Consider the following 17,666-nt stretch of genomic DNA (forward strand, 5'->3'; position numbering starts at 1 on the left):
TGTCTCCAGCTCAGACTCCTTAAGTAAATGATACTGAAACTGGTGCAAAAAAAAATTAATTGCACAACTAGATATAATGTCCAAACTAAAAAAGGTTCCTTCTACAGGACTATCTGTTCTGAAAAACAAAGATCTTACAGAAATAAAGCCAGCTCAATCCAGAAACAGAATTTTTAGAGCATGTTTTAAAGCAGTTATTGTTTTCACTATTCTTGTTTGTTTGCTCTTTTTGTTGTTCTGGTTTGGCTGAATTTTTAGTACACAATTCAGCTAATCTAACCAGGTAATCTCAGCTCAAACAGGATCTCCTGCTTTCAAAGGCACCATCTTTTTCTACTGCCTAAAGAGATATGCCCTTATATTTAGGGGTATTACCATAATTCTAAAAGCCAATGCAACTGCAGTGCAAATTATGAGGACTGAATCTCACTCTCAGTTTCTTTGGGCCTGTGGATAATGCACAAGTATTGGTCACAGTTATTTAAGCTTTCCTCTACTCCTAGCTCAGTTCACAGACTCCTAGATTGGTTTGGGTTGGAAGGGACTTTAAGGATCATCTAATCCAGCCCTGCTGCCATGGGCAGACACACCTTTCATTAGGCCAAGCTGTTCAAAGCCCCATTCAGCCTAACCATGGTTAACTCTCAGGGATGGGACATCCAAAACTTCTCTGGGCAACATGTTACAGTGCTTTATCATCCTCACACTAAAGAATTTGTAACTTATATATAATCTAACTTTGAATAATTTGTGCAGTTCTGGTCACCACAATATAAGAAAGATATTAAACTATTAGACAGCATCCAAAGGAGGGCCACAAAGATGGTGAAGGGCCTTGAGGGGAAGCTGTATGAGGAGTGGCTGGGGGCACTGTGTCTGTTCACCCTGGATGAGACTGAGGGGAGACCTCGTGGCAGTCTGCAACTTCCTCATGAGGGGAAGAGGAGGGACAGACACTGATCTCTCCTCACTGGTCTGTGGTGACCAGTGACAGAAACAGAGGGCACAGCCTACATTTGTGTCAGGAGAGATTTAGACTGGATATTAGGAAAAGCTTCTTTACCCAGAGCATGGTTGTTCACTGGAACAAGGCTCCCCAGGGAAGTGGTCACAGCACCAAGCCTGACAGAGTTCTAGAAGCATTTGGACAATGCTCTCAAGGCTTATGGTGTGACTCTTGGGGATGGTCCTGTGCAGGGACAGGAGCTGGACTCAATGAAACTAATGGGTCCAATCCAACTCAGTGTATTCTGTGAGTCTGTGATTCAATAAGCTTTCTTTCAGTTAAAAGACATTTCTCCTTGTCCTATTACTCCATGCCCTTATATAAAGTTCCTCTCCAGAGAGGCACTAATGACTGGGAACAAATAAAATCAGTGGGCTTTCACTTACAGAGGGTCAGAATAATGGCAAGTTTAGTAAAATATCAATAAAATATCCAGGTTTGATTTTGTATTCTCATTAAAATATTGATCTTTATTGCATCAGAGTTCGTGAAGCTGATTTGTTTCATCATAATCCTGCAGATTTCACATTATGAACAAGTACCTCCCAAAGCAAGATCACCAGTGAAAAATCTCACAGATGGCAATTCCATCCTGTAACAGACATTCATTTGTCCAAACTGTAAGACAAATAATTTCCAGCAATTAACAAATATGTAAAAGTAAGCATTTATCATGAGCAATGCAACATACAGAGACATGTATTAATAGTTTTAACACCAGTAAATGTCTGTCCCTATTTGCAAATGTTCTGATTTCTAATTACTGCCTGTCATTTTGTAGCCCACTTTTGCTCTAGGTAGATATCCTATCCCATCTTCTACAGTGAAGATAACAAAACTGAATAAGAATAGGCTCTTGACTGGCTTAAATTCTCTCCAAGAGAATGAAAACAGACAATGCTTTCCATTATAACTTAAGCCTGACAGCCTAAATCGGGATGATCTCATGATATGATGTAAGCTTTGGATTCCTTAGTTAAGCTCTGTGTTCAGTCACAAGTGTCCTGTGAGGTCTTGGGTCAGTCACTAAAGCTTTTGTTCAGATCAGCTGGGTTTTGCAATCCATAAAAAAGTCCCAGCAGAGCTGTGGTCAGGTGGGCACCACACAAAAGGACAGGACTCCTCAGGAGGCTTTTGTTTTATTCAGACACGGACATTGTCACCAGACACTCCCCAGTGTTAAATGGAGACTGTATACACAGACACCCAAAACTGCTTTTTGATGGAATGGGGAATATTAGTTACCTCCCTATTCCTGACGAGGATTTTACAAATGTGGTCTTCAAAATAAAGAGGCTTTCCTCTGAAGATCATCTAAATCTATGAGATTCATTGTCCTTGCTGGAAACTCATTTAGCGATTCACAAAATATAATGTTGATCCCAGATTTCCCCATGCATTTCAGAATGCTTTATGCACCCTGTGTAGTGAGCAAAAATTAACAGTCTAAAAAGCTTTCTAATTTCACTTCTAATGAGACTATACAGAAAAGCAGCTGGAACTCCTGCTTCTAAACACCTTGCTATAATTACCAGAGAAGCAAAAGAACTAGGCTTTCTAATCATAATAAATTACCAAGCAGAAAATGTAATAAAATCTAACAAAGTCTTTCTATATTGCACTGTGTTAATACAACCTTTTTATATTACCATTTATTGCAAAATGCCAGGCAGCTAATTAAGTGAAGAGCTTTTTCCTCGGGTTAAGTAGAGCACCTACATTCCTGCAATTATTATACTTTTGAAAAGTGTGTCCTGATTCTGCTCCCATTTAAAGAAAAAAATCAAGTCAGCATTATAGCAAGTTTTGTATGCTTGCTCTCCAGTACATTTAGCAAATGGTCAAAATGGCCAGGTAAGAGCTTGAAATAAACAAACTATGCTTTGCACAGCCATAGTACTTCTTATTCAGGGGCTTTAGTGCATTTGATAAATATTCATTAACTCACATACTGCTGCTCTGAAATAAGCAAAGGATATATTTAAGTATCACTTGGTTTACTACTGAAATGCATTCCCCTTTTTACGTTTAGACAGGATGCAGCAAAAAAGCTGCTGTTTAACAATACACATAAATATTATCTACAAATTTCTTCACTATTTAGTCTCTGTTAAAATGGGTGGAGGCACTTTGCCAGGGAAATCTCCAGAATTATCCCTGTAAACATGTCATTTAAACACACTTTGAGTACTTCAAACATAATTTTTACAGGCCAACCCACTCTGAGAGCCCCTCCAAATGACTTGCTCTGTTTTACACCCAGTCTACATAAGCGCTTCCAGTTTCAGTATTAGGATTATATTAACAGCTTAACTTGTATTTACTTATCCACCAAAACCAATTCTGGCAGGGCAGCCAAACATTCATCTTAATTGAAAATATCACATCTTTGTTTTTTCATCAAATTAATAAATGAGGTCACCAGATGGCTCTTTTAGGATCATTGAGCTGGGCTTCTTGGATTTTATGTTCCTTGTGTGCTTTACCACAAAGCTGAAAATCCTTAACATTGCCAGCATATCACATCAATCAGTGCTGGCATCCTCACATGACCAAAGTACCTCCAACAAAAACCTGTGTTTCACAAACACAGAATCCTTTCCTGAATCCAGCCTCTCATGTCAAAAGACTTGACAACAGACCTGGAGCCATACATTACGAGTGATGTGCCATGGAGCAGTGCTAGAGGGACTTTTCATTTAAGATGCATTAATGAATCTGTTCTCCTAAATAGAATTTATATCTTAGAAAGGTCAAGTGTCTTTTATTGAACAGTTAATTTTACAATCAGGTATTCAATCTGCCAGGTGGGCTCCATGGCAACATTAATCAACATTTTATATAGTTAAAACTTGACCTAGCAGATTATCACCATCTTTCTCCTCTTTAATGTGGAGGAATGGGAAAAAACCTTTGTCTCGCTGATTTGAGAGACTGAACCAGGCAATACATTGCTGACCCCAGCCAAAACCCTTTGCAGGGCCACTACTCCTGGATCTCTACAGTGGGCTTCTCAAAAGTGAAAGCAAAACTCACATTTCCCCAGGTTCTTCAAGCTTCTGGCACAGAATTATTCTCTGTCACCACCTGGCATTGAAAAAGTTTGCATTTCATTTAGATAAACTGCACAAAACTGTAGTCTGAGCACCTTCTAGGCATTTGGATACAGTTTGGTGGTGGTGCATTGCACCCAACACTTTGGAGGCTGATCCATAGGAAGCACACATATACACTACTGCAGTATGGATCTGAAATGGGCTTGGCCATGTACACATTGACAAATCCTCCATGCCAGCTTCCAGAACATATTTACCTTTACCGAAACCTTAGCAAATCTGTGGACAGTTAATGAAATGGCACAAAGACATGTTGCTGAGAGATGTTGTGCTCCCACTTGGCATTATGGCTATTTGAAACTCCTTGAGAAATTGTAAATGGCTAGAAGAGCATTAAAACATCTTGAATTGGAATTCAGAACACTAGAAACTCACAGGAACACGGGACAAACTTCATGCAGTAAAAGATACACTACACCTACAGGGTCTTGACACATAGCAATGTTTTTTCTGATCTCCCAAAAGCCATAATGGAAATCATTATAGACTTCTGGTGAGCAAACCAGAACATTTTGAAACAGAAAACACCATGCTTACTGTGGACAAAATAAAATAATGCCAACAGATATATGCATTTGAAATCAGTGTAACCACAAGATGTCACTCTATACTTCACTTAGAGGAAGAGTTAGACTACTTCAACTTTTAATAAGAGTTCAAAGATACTTCTTTTGAAGTGTATTTATAGTCTTCCACATTGCATTTACAAAACGTAAACCATAAATTAATTTCTACATGTTAAACACAACTAAATAAACATGAGAATTGCAGTCTACCACACCAAAACTTACTTTTAAATCCTCAAAAGGCAGGCTGGGTATGAAACAGTAGCAAGAATAAATAAAGAACAGCCCTTTGGTTTGAGAGGTTAAAGAAGAAAAAGAAAGAAGTTTCAGTTCAGTTCAACACTGGAGATCAAAAACAACTCAAGAAAATGCAAGCTTTGGGAAAAAATAGCCACTAAACATTTCAACCCTGTATCTATCCCTCTGTCTTACTGCAATTAGGCTGGATTTCTCTTGCTATCTAATTACTGTCTGCTTGGAAAGATACTCCATTTGTTTTGTAGTGGAAATCATGTAGTTCATCTAAACTATCTAACTGTTGGGATAAAAATCCGACCTAAGAGAAAGGAAGCAGCACTTTCAGTAGCAACAGCATCTCTAAAAGCTCAGGCAGCGAAGGCTCATGGGGAAGCGTCCAACAGTTTTGACGTTGCTTTAAAACATGTGTGTTATTAATACCATCACACAATGGAAATTGTTAAGAGAAGCTCTCTTTACTATCCTTAAAGTCTAGGAAATCACTATGAAAAATTAACTCCAAAACACTGATAATGTTGCCAAGGTACTCCCAAAGTTAGAAAGTGTCACACTTTAGGTCAATGGTCACACATCAATTTTCCCTCTGCTCTGACACTTGATTCAGTATACAGAGTGGGCCTGCTCTGGGAAAGCTGCCCAAGCAACCTTTGTACCATTTATCTGAGGAGCTGAAAGGCTGAGAGCAGTAAGAAGATTTCTTGAGAGTTCTTTAACTTAAGAGCATTAAATGCCACCCTGGGAATTAGATCCTACCCTTGACTCCTAGTGATAGTCTCACTGAGGTCAGAAAGTCACATACAGAGTATTTTTCAAAAATGATCACCCATCAGATAACACTCATGTTTTAAGTACCCAAAAGGAGACACTAAGTCTTGCTGGAACGGTGACACTCCCTGTTGCAGCTGGGGCTGTGGTCAGACACAAGAAGTGGTGCATGTAGTGATATATCAGGTCAGACGGGTCTCCAATCAGGCCTCAAAAATAAGATGATATTTTTACTTCTATTTTTCAAGGTTTCAGTACCACCTCTCACAGAGTAAATAATGATAGGAAAGCAATGAATTAAATACTTGCTCATGACACGAGTCCTACCCCTTCTGCACACTGAATGAAGCAGGATTTTTGAAGAAAACAAGTTTGAGGTTAAATAAAGTATCAAAACTGGCTTAGTTATAGCACTGCCCTCTGATCACTTACCTAGTTCTCTTCTTTAAACATTGTTTGAAAACACTACATCCTTTCTGCATAACACAAAGTAACATAATTGAATGTAACAATATGTAATAATAATTTCCATAAAAACTATTTTGTGTTTCTAAAGCCTGGGATTTTATGCAATGGTGCCTTAATCAGCTATATCAGCAGATATTCAAAGCCACATAACTATGATGATAAAATGAAGACAGGAAAGAAAAAAATTAAAGACATAAATTCAGTCTTCTTCGCAAAGAGCACATAATTATCTCAGAGGCAGATCAGGGTGACAGAACACAAATAACCACAGAAAATGTCTCATGACAGAATCAAAGCACGATGGGAATGAATAACACAGTCCACAGCATTTCTTGTCAAGACACACTTTAATACTCAACAGAGCTCCCAAGTACAGAATAATACCTGAGCAACCTACAGCAGAAGTTTGAGATAAATACAATATCCACAGTTACCCACCACAATATGTATATATGCATTCATATAAGCATTTTATACATAGATATATATAAATTCACAAATATACACAGGTATGTGTATCTAAGATTAACTAGTTTACTTTGATGCATCTTACTGTTCAGCGTTCAATCCCAATTGCACTTAAACCATTCTGATCAGTATTTTTCCACTGACTCCCACAACACACTGGAAGCACAGGGTTAAGTAAAAAGGGTACTGAGATTCCAAAAGATCCACAGTGGTGGCACTAGGCAATAAACTCAGCTCATTTCTAACAGCTTTGAGAAACACAAGGTATAACACTCTTCAAGGCTAAAATGTTTCTGTGATTCCAAAATTACCATGCAATTTCTTAAAGTCATATTCACTGAACAAAAGTCACACCACAGTCTAGCCTAAAATGACTCTGCAGACCAAAACATTAGCAAGGGAGAACAGCTCTGCTATTTTAGAGACAAAAAATAAACATTGGGATTAGTGATGGAACAGCTTGCCCCAGATTATTTTCTTCCATTTTATTAGTAGATGTACAAACTGCATTAGCAAGATATAAATCCAGTCTTTCTTTCTCTGACACCAAAAGAAAATCATCTATCTCATTGTTCTTTTATATTCTGAAAAAGGAAACTGCATTATTCAAAATAAAACCAAATTATCTAAATGAATCTCTTAATAATTTGTCTCTAGTTCTCATCACAAACCAACAATGTAGGACTATCCCTATTTAATGCAAAGAGAAAGAAAAGCTTCATATTGGGACAGCAGCCACACAGTAACAGCTGCTGCAACTGCATTTTATTAATTCTAATTATATACAGAATCCATATGGCCAAGTTGCACTTTAAAAAAAAAAATAAAAAAAATTAAAAAAAGCCTACAGAAACAAAACAGAGCTTTTATTCTTTGCTGGATATTGAAAACCAACAACCTCAACACTTATCACATTGCTCCTATCAAAAATGGTTTATTTCTAATGCACAGTTTTTGCATTTCAAATCACAAAAGTCCTGAAAGGTTCTGAATTCCTTGTCTGAGATGTAAATGTTATCATTCATGGGTTAAAAGGCAGCAAAACACGAGCAGAGGGTTGCATTAGGATTACAAGTGATTATGTATTACCCAGGTTGTATCAGTGCTGTAATCGGTTTCTTCTTGTACTTAGATAGGCTGAGAATCCAGATACAGACCTGGGCTGGGATCTTCTATTTATCAGTGTTCATCAGCATTCACTCCCATAAAAGCAAGAGGTAGCAGAGCTTCAGTTTCGGGTTGAGGTCTTTCCTGGTAATTCACAAACTTTTAATATTTAAAGTCTTTCAAATAAAAACTGATTTAGGGTACCACACAAGATTCCCACATCTTTGCACACACCCTCCCTCAAGGTGGGAAACAGCTTTAATACTAAGAAGCTGGCTACTCACATCACCAGGCTGGTCAGCAAGAACAGAGAGCACCATGCCCTGGCTCTCTTTGCTCCTCATCTCTAACCAGTAAGACATCACCTTAACATCCAGTAAGTACCAAAGACTAAAGCAATTCTGAGAAATATTTCAGCTCCTCTATCACAGACACAACTAAGAAAAACTATAATATTTCAGATGTCAGTGAAACACAAGGGTTGCCCAGAGAGGCTGTGGGTCTCCTCCCCTGGAGATATGCAAGAGCCATCTGAACACAATTCTGAGTGACGTGCTCTAGGGAACCCCTGCTTAAGCAGGGAGATTGGACTAGGTGATCTCCAGTGGTCCATTCCAACCTGACCCACTCTGTCACTCAAACTCCCACCTCTGGGTATCTTCACTCCAATCCCTCTATAGCAACATGATGTCTGTCTGTCTTCTTTCTCCACGTGCATCCACCTGTCAGCTCTCACCAGCAAAATCTGGACCCTCAGCCCACTGTCAATGCAACCTGATAGAAGAAAAGAATCCTTATTTCCTCCAAAGTATCCACAGGCACCATGGGTTGAGAAGAATTGTATGAGATTGAGAGAAATTATAAAAATGCAAGAGAAATTGCACTGCCTTGGAAGCAAAAACAGCAGTGGGCCAAAATCCACTAGAAACCAGTTACTACAGATCCACCTTTTTCCCTTTTGTAACAAACAGTCCACTCCTTGTGACCAGACTTTCACTGAAGAACTGCAAGGGGTTAGTCTCTCCAGCTGGCTGCAATCCAGCCCCAAGCTCATAAAAGAAAAAGATCACACAGCTTCAAACCATCCCAAAGATCGAGCACTACCTTTAGCTCTTTTGAGAGAAAGCACAAAATTTGCTTACTAAGTGAATTGGACTTCAAGAATAAAAGCAGCTGCAGCTGTCTTCAGGCAAAACAAAAGCTGCCCTTGAATTTCAATTTCAGTTCTGCTGTAATTTATGCTGCAACAAAGAAAGATGCCAGTTTGGGAAAGTAGGACTCTGTGCAAAGTAATAACAGGCTTCCCCATTGTCAGAGATGTCATTTGAGCATCTCTCAAATGTGACAGAGCACTGAAGAGGTTTTGCACATTTCTTTTGCTCCTCGACATTTTTAATAGTCAGGGAGGGTTTAAATATTTTTAGATACAGCTATGGAGGAATCTGCATTTCTCAGTCAGGGAAGGTCTGAATATAAATCTCTGAGAGAATCACCCCAATAGATGATCTCAGGCAAGCAAAAACAACAGGGGTTTATTCTTTGACATCATGAATGGTGGATGCAGGCCCTCCACAAGAAGATTGCTTAATGTCCTTGGGCTGGACACAGGCTCGGTTACACTGGATTAACACCTGAGGAATTCAGTGTTGTTACTGTGGATGAAACAGCCTGGCAGTGACCAAAAAACAGCACACTGAAAGTAAGTCTAGAGAGCAATTACATAGGAGACAAGTGACCTTACATCCAGGAGCACTGCACGTAGTTGAGTCACTAAGAATGTGACTGGGACAAAAACATCTACTGAGAGCAAGCTTGGGAAGTATAAATAGGTAACACCTAGTTGTGCTTTCCTGTTGAAAAGTCTCCCAGCACAGCAATTCATTTCATGTCCTTCTGGTCCCTGAAACACTGACACAGCACTAAGTACCAAAACATGCTTCTTTCTATGGACTGAGAAAGATGGTTAGTAGTGACAGTCACCATTGCCTAACCTCAGTAAGGTGACTGTCAAACAAGTTCTCCATTTGGATTTCTTCACTACTAGTAGCTTTTTCAGGAACCTTCCAAAACTGGACATTGCCTTGTTTTCTCTGATGCCATGAATGTTAAATGTTTGCTCAAAGAAAGAAGTACAAAAGAAGTCTTGGTGGTTGTGAAGAAAAACCTGAAAATATGATAGCAGTGTTTCTTAAAGACAAGATCACAGGACCAGATAGTAACAACCTTCAGTATTTAATAGATTATTTCTATGCCTTTTGTGCAAATCTCAGCACTACCCACGTATGACCAGCACTCCAATTTTGCATTTTCTGGCATCTTTATTTGTTCTTCACACCTACTTTGGTACAGACCCCATCTCCAGCCCAGGACTGTGAAGCAGGTCTGTTTTTCTTATCATGCATCCTGCTTTTCATACATCTGTTTCCCAGTCCTGACCTACCTCCTTCCCTCTATTCTCAAATTTAATTAAAAAACCTTCTCCTCAAACACAACATGCCTAAACAAATCCCTTCTCTTCCCACTAATCTATATTTTCTTCTTCTCCCTATATGGTCAACAGTATCATCATTCTCAGCATTAAAGCCTTCATAACATGGGGGACATTTTCCATCATTATTCTTAGTCGACATGCCTGGCTATGCCTATCAAAATCTTCCTCATTTTTCATTCTTAGAGTTTTCTTTTTATGACAGTGACATATTCCAACATTCCATCATTACTCCTATGATAGGTTCCTCTCCAGTTTTTTTTTTCTAAACTATCCAGAAATTTAACAATGGCCCAAAAGGCAAGAAAAATGTCAGTCCCAGCTCACAACTTTGTAGACACTGAGGTCAGTCAAACTAAGACAAATCCATAGGAAATACAGCTCTTGGCTTGCTTCATGCTAGGTATAATAAATAATTGCATTTCTCAAAGGCTATGCTATTTTTAATAGATACATATGTCCTAAAATAATTAAATTGAAGGGAAACTTGCTTTCAATCTCTGAAATGTTCTCTTCATGTACCCTATCTGTCCTAGGTACCTTCCAATAACATGGCAGAATACAAGATTTAACTAGATCTCTGAAATTTTGGAGACTAATGGAACACTATTGAGTTATACTTCCACTTCATTTATACAATCTTTTAACAGAAGAGTAATATGTGATCTCAGAAAAATCATCTGACTTCCTTTTTGACTTGATTTAAAAGGCACAATCACTCTTTTAAAATGGATTTTTACAACAAGGTTTATTTGAAAGTGAGCTGGATGAGGAAGAGTTTAAAAAAACCAGCCTACTGGAAATGTAACATTGTACCCTAAGTCTCTAAGTGCAGGCTGTGACACAGATTGTGAGTAAATTCTATAACAGTAATGTTTACTACAGCAATTTTTCAGAGCAGTTTTAGAACATCCACATTATTCTGCAAAAATGGTACAATACCACTTAGGGACAAAAAAAAATAGTGATGCAGATTTTAATTGGAAATATGGTATTTTAAAACTCAGGCAAAGTTACGCAAGCATGAGAAAAAAACATAAGACATGGTTTCAAAGCCCTCAGGAAATACGTCACCAATTGCAGATTGGGTTTATCCGAATTTTAGAAAAACCTATAGAGATTAGTTTTTACCTAATACTGCATAAGATGATTACAGTTATTTGTGGCACTTTAATTCCTACTAGAAACAAAATGATGTTTTATAGAGATGTATCTACAAAAACACCCAAACAACCCTGATATAAACCTCTTTTATCCATTCTCATTTCAGAGAACCACCCTTTAAGCTGTGGAATCATGCACTTTTCTTAATGAAATGAAGGCTAGACAAATATATAGCAGAGGTTTCTCAAAATAAATTCTACTTAACTATGTACTGCATTATTAAAATTTATGAAGTTTCCTAAAGAACAGAACTGGAAAAAAAATTTTTGGTTGCTTTGACACATCCAGATGACTATTATTACTCTCTTTCATGATTTCCCTTTTTTATCTCAGCATGATGTCTCCAAGATGCCCCATTATGAGACAATCCCAACAAATGAGACATTTGGATTTCTGGAGGTTTCATTTCCTCTTCCATGCAGGGTTTTAAAAATGTTCTCATCAGCACATGTGCTACAATTTAAGAGAACCTTGTGATTTTAATATCAGCTAGTGAAAGACGACCCTACAAAAAGAAAAAAAGCCTTACAAGGTCCTAAAAACAGCATAACTCCTCACTGCCCATAGAAGAATAGGTAAAATCCTTCTGGTGAAAGAAATCTAGAATTAACTTAAGAGTAATGTCAATATCTAAATTCATGTTCTTCTCCTTGCATGCTCCTTCTGAAGAGTTGCTCCTTCTCCCTCCTCTTAAGGCTGGATTTTCAAAGCATTGTGTTTGGGCCACTGGAGTGTAAGTGGGACTCCAGAGACTGCAGTTCCACATGTCACTTTGAAAATGTGCCTCTTAGCAACTAACTCAGCTGTCACTGAGCACAGCTACTGTAGCAAGAAGTCCTGCAACAAGAACAGCCCCAAGGAAGAAGGGAATGCTTTTGAACCAGAATTAATATGTAAAAGGATGATCCTTTAATAATCTTCCTGTAAATCACTTACAGAACTTTTCCTTACGTGATTGTAGTGGCTTCTTGCATGTGTAGAATATATGGAAGAAAAATATTGAATTTTCCTTTCTCTCATGTTACTCCACTTCAGTAGTCCACATTTAATATTTATGAAACACATTGAAGATAAAAATAGTCACACACACACACATTGAGGAGCTAAGTTCAAAGATAACTGAATCAAATCAGCATAATCACACAAGCATAAATTTGAGAATAAAAGGAACTAGACAGCAATAGGTTTGAAAAGTGACTCGGTTATTATTTTTCTTTATCTGTTCTTGTTATACTCAATTTAAGACACCCTACAGATTTTTAAAGCCTTTTGGAAGTTAATAAGAATTGAACCCACACTTAAAGGACAGAAATGGTTACAATGGATTAATTTATTTGTAAAGGAACTAAATTCCACTGAAGCTCTGGAACCTACAAAAACTGAATTTGGCACATAAAATAAAAAAGCTATGTAAACTTTATTCCTGGTAAGAATGTGTATCTCTGCATCCAGGTTAAAGACTGTGTACAAAAACCACATTTTTCACTAGTAGTTACAGCCTAAATATTGGAGAGGTCAATCATTCTGGATAAAACCAATATTTGACAGCTATAAATGAGAGAGTTTTGGAAAGCAATGAACTCAGACTCTGGAAATTAAGACTCATTAAAATCAGGCACAGAAAAATGGACACTTTCAAGACCATTAGACAGTCTGTAAATATAAAAGACAAAGGAACATAAGCAGTACAGCACTTAAAAAGAGACCAGAAGCTCTGCATTAGGTATTCCTTTGTGTGGTGGTCTGATTTATAGGTGAATAGAGAAATTACGCCATGAAGCTAAAACAGATGTTACGGAAGTGAGGGTCTTTTTAAATACTAATTATGCAAGAATCTCATTATTGATTGTGTAATATCATCTACCACATTTAAAATGTGTAGGATGTCTCCTCTCACAGAAGGGAGATCTCTCTTCAGTATTGTTCCAGAATCTAGACCAACCAAATAACAAAGCAAATGTAATAATGAAAGACTTTGAACATGTCTCACAATTCCCAAATCTCTTCTATAAAAGGAAGCATTTAAGAAGAAAGAAAAGACATCTAAAGGCCCACAGATTAAAATGCCAACTTCTGTAACACCATACTCCTCAACCTGTTATTGCAGCAATCAAAGGATGCAAGTTCTTCTTTGGGTTCAACTTTAATGTAGCTACAATCACTTTTTCATTTCTAACATGTGTAATACATCAGCAGATCTTGTAGCGTAGCCACACACAAAGCACACATGTTGTTAGAATACTCTGAAGTATTCTAATTACTTCCAAGTAGTGCAGAAGTAAATGTACAGCTAATGTCACTTCTGTGACTGGTATATTTCTTTAGTATACATTTCTATATCCATAGTCACCTTCATAAAAACAATATGGAAAGGTCCAAGCTTTTTTTTTTTTAAATCTATTTACAACTATTTGGTAAATTCAATTCCATTATTAATCTATTTCCTTTTTAAAAGCATACAGAGCATTAAAGTTATGTAGAGTTTATAAAATAAAGCTAATCGCTTTAAATAAGTTAATTAAAGTTATAAGTGAAATAGCATTAACATTAATCAATTCCATTTGCAGGAAATGTTAGAGACTGGCAATACATATTTTCCACGAACGCTACAGAAATTCCTGAAACTAGTTCCAGACCTCCATTGTCTTCACAGTATTAATGCATTATTAATGTGCTTCCACTTTTATGACATTAATCAAAATTTTTCCATAACTGGTCCTGACTGTGCTCTGCAAGGAGCACAGCTGATACTCTGGCTTCAAACAGCCATAAGTTGAAGGCATGTGTGCTTCCACAAATATGATTTGCATTAAGAAATGCACCCTTGAGGCAAGTTCTTCACAAAATATAGATGTGTGTGAAGGAACGGCCATGCAATGTGAGCAAAAGGGCAGAGGGAGGTAGAGCAAGGGACATGCACAGTCACAGTCACCACTTCCCATAACTGGCAGCTCGGGCACAGAACAAGGAACAACAAGAATGCCAAGGCAAACAGGTATGTTCATGACCTTGAAAACATCATATATAACAACTTATGGAGGCTGCTTTATATAAAGCTCCAAAACAACAAGCCCTTGATTTTAACATCACTTACAAGATGAAATGGGGATCTTCAAGTAAGTGGAAGAAAGACTGAGTGATATGCCAGCACATCTATTTCAACACTGCAACATCACATGAATGGGAACATTCTGCCAAACTGTGTCCTGGAGCAATTTTCTTAGCTCATTTTTTAGTTTCTCTGTTTCTCGCTTAGTTTCTCACTTTTCACAGAAACATAATTCAAAAGACACAAAGATTTTCAATGCTACTTGGTGCCAGTGAAATCAAGCAAACTTTGGCCATTTACCTGTGGAGATGGCTTAATCTTCAGCTTTGCATAAACAGTTATATCCTACTCTGACTCAGTATCTTGCATTAAATAAAGCAAAGTAGCAAGGTTTAGGAGTAACTATTCAATACCTTAACTTCTGTTAGGTCTGTGTTACTTTTCTTTCTCTGAAAGTAAGAAAATACCTTTGAAATATCAGAACAATGAGTTTCTGCTCAGAGAGCCTGTAAGGATCACCTCAACACACTTTTCACCATATATACAAAATAAATAGTGACTAATAAGAAAGTTACTAGGTCTAACCTAGCTCTGACCTCCAAGAGAGTGCACCTAGTATTAGACATTAGTACCTACCTAGAAGTGCCTGGAACAAGCTGCTCTTAAAGATGCCCATCACCTTTCTGATGGCTTTTTTCAATTGTTGCTCTTCTGGCTTCCGTAGTTTTTTGCAATATTCCTCCAGCAGCACTAAAGCTCGGTCAGTATCTAAAAAAAATACAAAAACCCAAGCAAAACAATGTCTTTATTGGCTCTGGAAAGTATCTAAACACTCAAATGCTAACTACACATTTTGAGAGGCACTGTTCACACATATAAGGAACATTTACAGCAAATGTTTATAGAATCATAAAATCACTATGGATGGAAAAGATCTACAAGATCATCGAGTCCAACTATTAAAGCAGCACCACTGTGTTCCCCAGCAAACCATGTCCCCAAGTGCCACATCCACATGCCTTTAGAACACTTCCAGGGATGGTGATGTTATTGCTTTATGTCATTAGCTGTACGTCATGAACAACATATGCAACACCACAAATGCTAATGGCAAAATTATCTTTGGAATAGCATCTATAACAAGTGCTCAACTTCCATTTATTCAAAACCATCTGGATGCTATGGGGCCTGGACCAAATTACAACTTGCAGAAGCTACAAAATTATAGACAATAACCATTACAGATACCCATGCAGGAAAACTGTCCTTAAAGCATATTCAGAGAAGACATGAAAGTGTTTGCTTTGCATCTGCAGCACTCAGTTCTCTGTTTTGTGACTGACATGCGTATCTGAAAGGCAGGTGTCCAAGAGTGAGGCTGGTTTTTTCTACTCCCTCAATACATAAAATTGCTATCTACCTCTTTGGTAAATGAGGCTTTGATAGCAGACTTTCATCCATGCGCTGGCTCAAAGAGAGCAATCCAGCCTCTCTGTAAGAGCCCAGAGGAGCAAAGCTCTGTTTCTCCGGCTGCTATTATCTTTGTGTAGTCACTTGCCAAGAGCATGAGTGACATGTAAAATTGCATGAAATCCAAACTTCGCCATCTTACAGAGAAGAAAATAGAGGAACATGGAGAATCAGACTTCATCTGTCCTTCTCCCCCTCCCAAACAGATTCCAGAAATGTACACAAACATGTATATGACACTGAGATATCTGCACATGCTTTTGTAATTGTATTGCCACCAAGTTTTCAGTAAGATTCACAAACACTAAAAAAACTAAATTAATAATTAAAAGAAAGTGCCTCGATCTAGATTTCCTCCATTAGAGTTCAATGGAAGTTTCACTGCTAGGAGAGGATCGTATTCCTCTGGTTAGAATAAACACAACAAAATAGTGTAAAATGCTTGGAAAGGCAAAATGATTGCTTTTAGAATTATTATTTTTACTAAATAACTAAAAGAAAGTTGTTTTTTCACTATATAAAGATTGACTGTCTTTGTTCAGGGTCTTGATGACTCCATGTAATAAAGGCCTTGGGATGTAACAACCAGAGGAGCTCACATTGAGGCAGAAACATGACTTGTATTCTGTAACCTGATTACATTCTCAAATTTAAAAAGGGAAAAATTTTATCAATCATTAAAGTTTAAAAAGATGCAATGCTTCTTCTTTCTCCTCATAGAAATTCTAGCTGGTCACAAGCATTTTAATCAGAGAAATGAAAAACATAATGAAAGAAAAGGATATGTGCACAGACATATATATAAATATATAGTATCATAGAATCATTAAGGTGGTAAAATACCTCCAAGATCATTGAGTGAAAATTCATGTACTTATCACATAGATAGGAAGATTAGGGAACACCTTACAGCAGTCTACACATTATAATGGAGCAGCTCACAATTCTCTGCTTTGATCCCACCTTGAGGGGGTCTCCAGGAGGAACTCTTTCTATGATAGCTATCTATGATAGCTGTCCTTGGGGCAGGTAAAGATGAAGCAATTGCACTTAGGACCACTTATAACCCACGCAGTGAGAGAGAGATCAGCTCTTTTAAGGCCACATCACAATACCTTGTGCTGGGCTTCCATCAAATCATCCAAACCAAAAGCACAGCCTTGAAACAAAGCTCTGGATCAATGCGGGATATGGCTGGGTACAAAGAGCTACTTCTGCATGTGAGCTCAGCTTCTTTTGCCCTTAAAACCTCACTTTTACCTTTTAAATTTTACCTTTAAAACCAAATTTGCCTTTCACTGACTTCATGACTGTGCCTGACCCACCTGGGACACCTGTACCTTCATGGGTACACTGAATATTCTGGCCACCCCCAATAAAATAATTAGCCCGTAACTTAAAGCATGGATCAGAATCAGTAATTTACCTTCTCTCAAGTACAGACATGCATATGTAATGAATCTATGGTTACTTATATTAAAGTGAAGCCGTGGAGTGGTGGAAAACCACTGCAAAGCATCCAGTACTGAGGACACATTTTAAGAGCAGACTGAGAAATTAGGAAAATAGGATGCAAATGCCTCTTCCACACCACAGATACCACTCCCTCTTTCTTAGTGACTTAGGGAAGCATTCCCTCCTTCATTAATCATTCCTTTCCTAAAGTGTACAGTTCATATTTTTAAAAGTGCAATGCTACAAAGGTAGCATCCTTTGGGGATATGAGCAGTTTTTATTTTCA

At 37.8% G+C, this 17,666-nt stretch overlaps 1 protein-coding gene across 1 annotated transcript in view; it reads right to left on the reverse strand.

Annotated features, from left to right (window-relative positions):
• The window catches only part of DLG2 (discs large MAGUK scaffold protein 2), a 991,421-nt gene that overhangs the window by 958,175 nt on the left and 15,580 nt on the right, over positions 1 to 17,666 (reverse strand). The window contains exon 3 of the mRNA XM_088051071.1: positions 15,092 to 15,223. Within this exon, the coding sequence (XP_087907197.1) occupies positions 15,092 to 15,223 (132 nt within the window). The remainder of the gene's footprint in view (positions 1 to 15,091; positions 15,224 to 17,666) is intronic.

The sequence above is a fragment of the Pseudopodoces humilis genome, chromosome 2 (genome assembly GCF_049639895.1).
Source record: "Pseudopodoces humilis isolate 2021_Gansu_Grassland_sample_001 chromosome 2, ASM4963989v1, whole genome shotgun sequence".
Classification (NCBI taxonomy): domain Eukaryota; kingdom Metazoa; phylum Chordata; class Aves; order Passeriformes; family Paridae; genus Pseudopodoces; species Pseudopodoces humilis.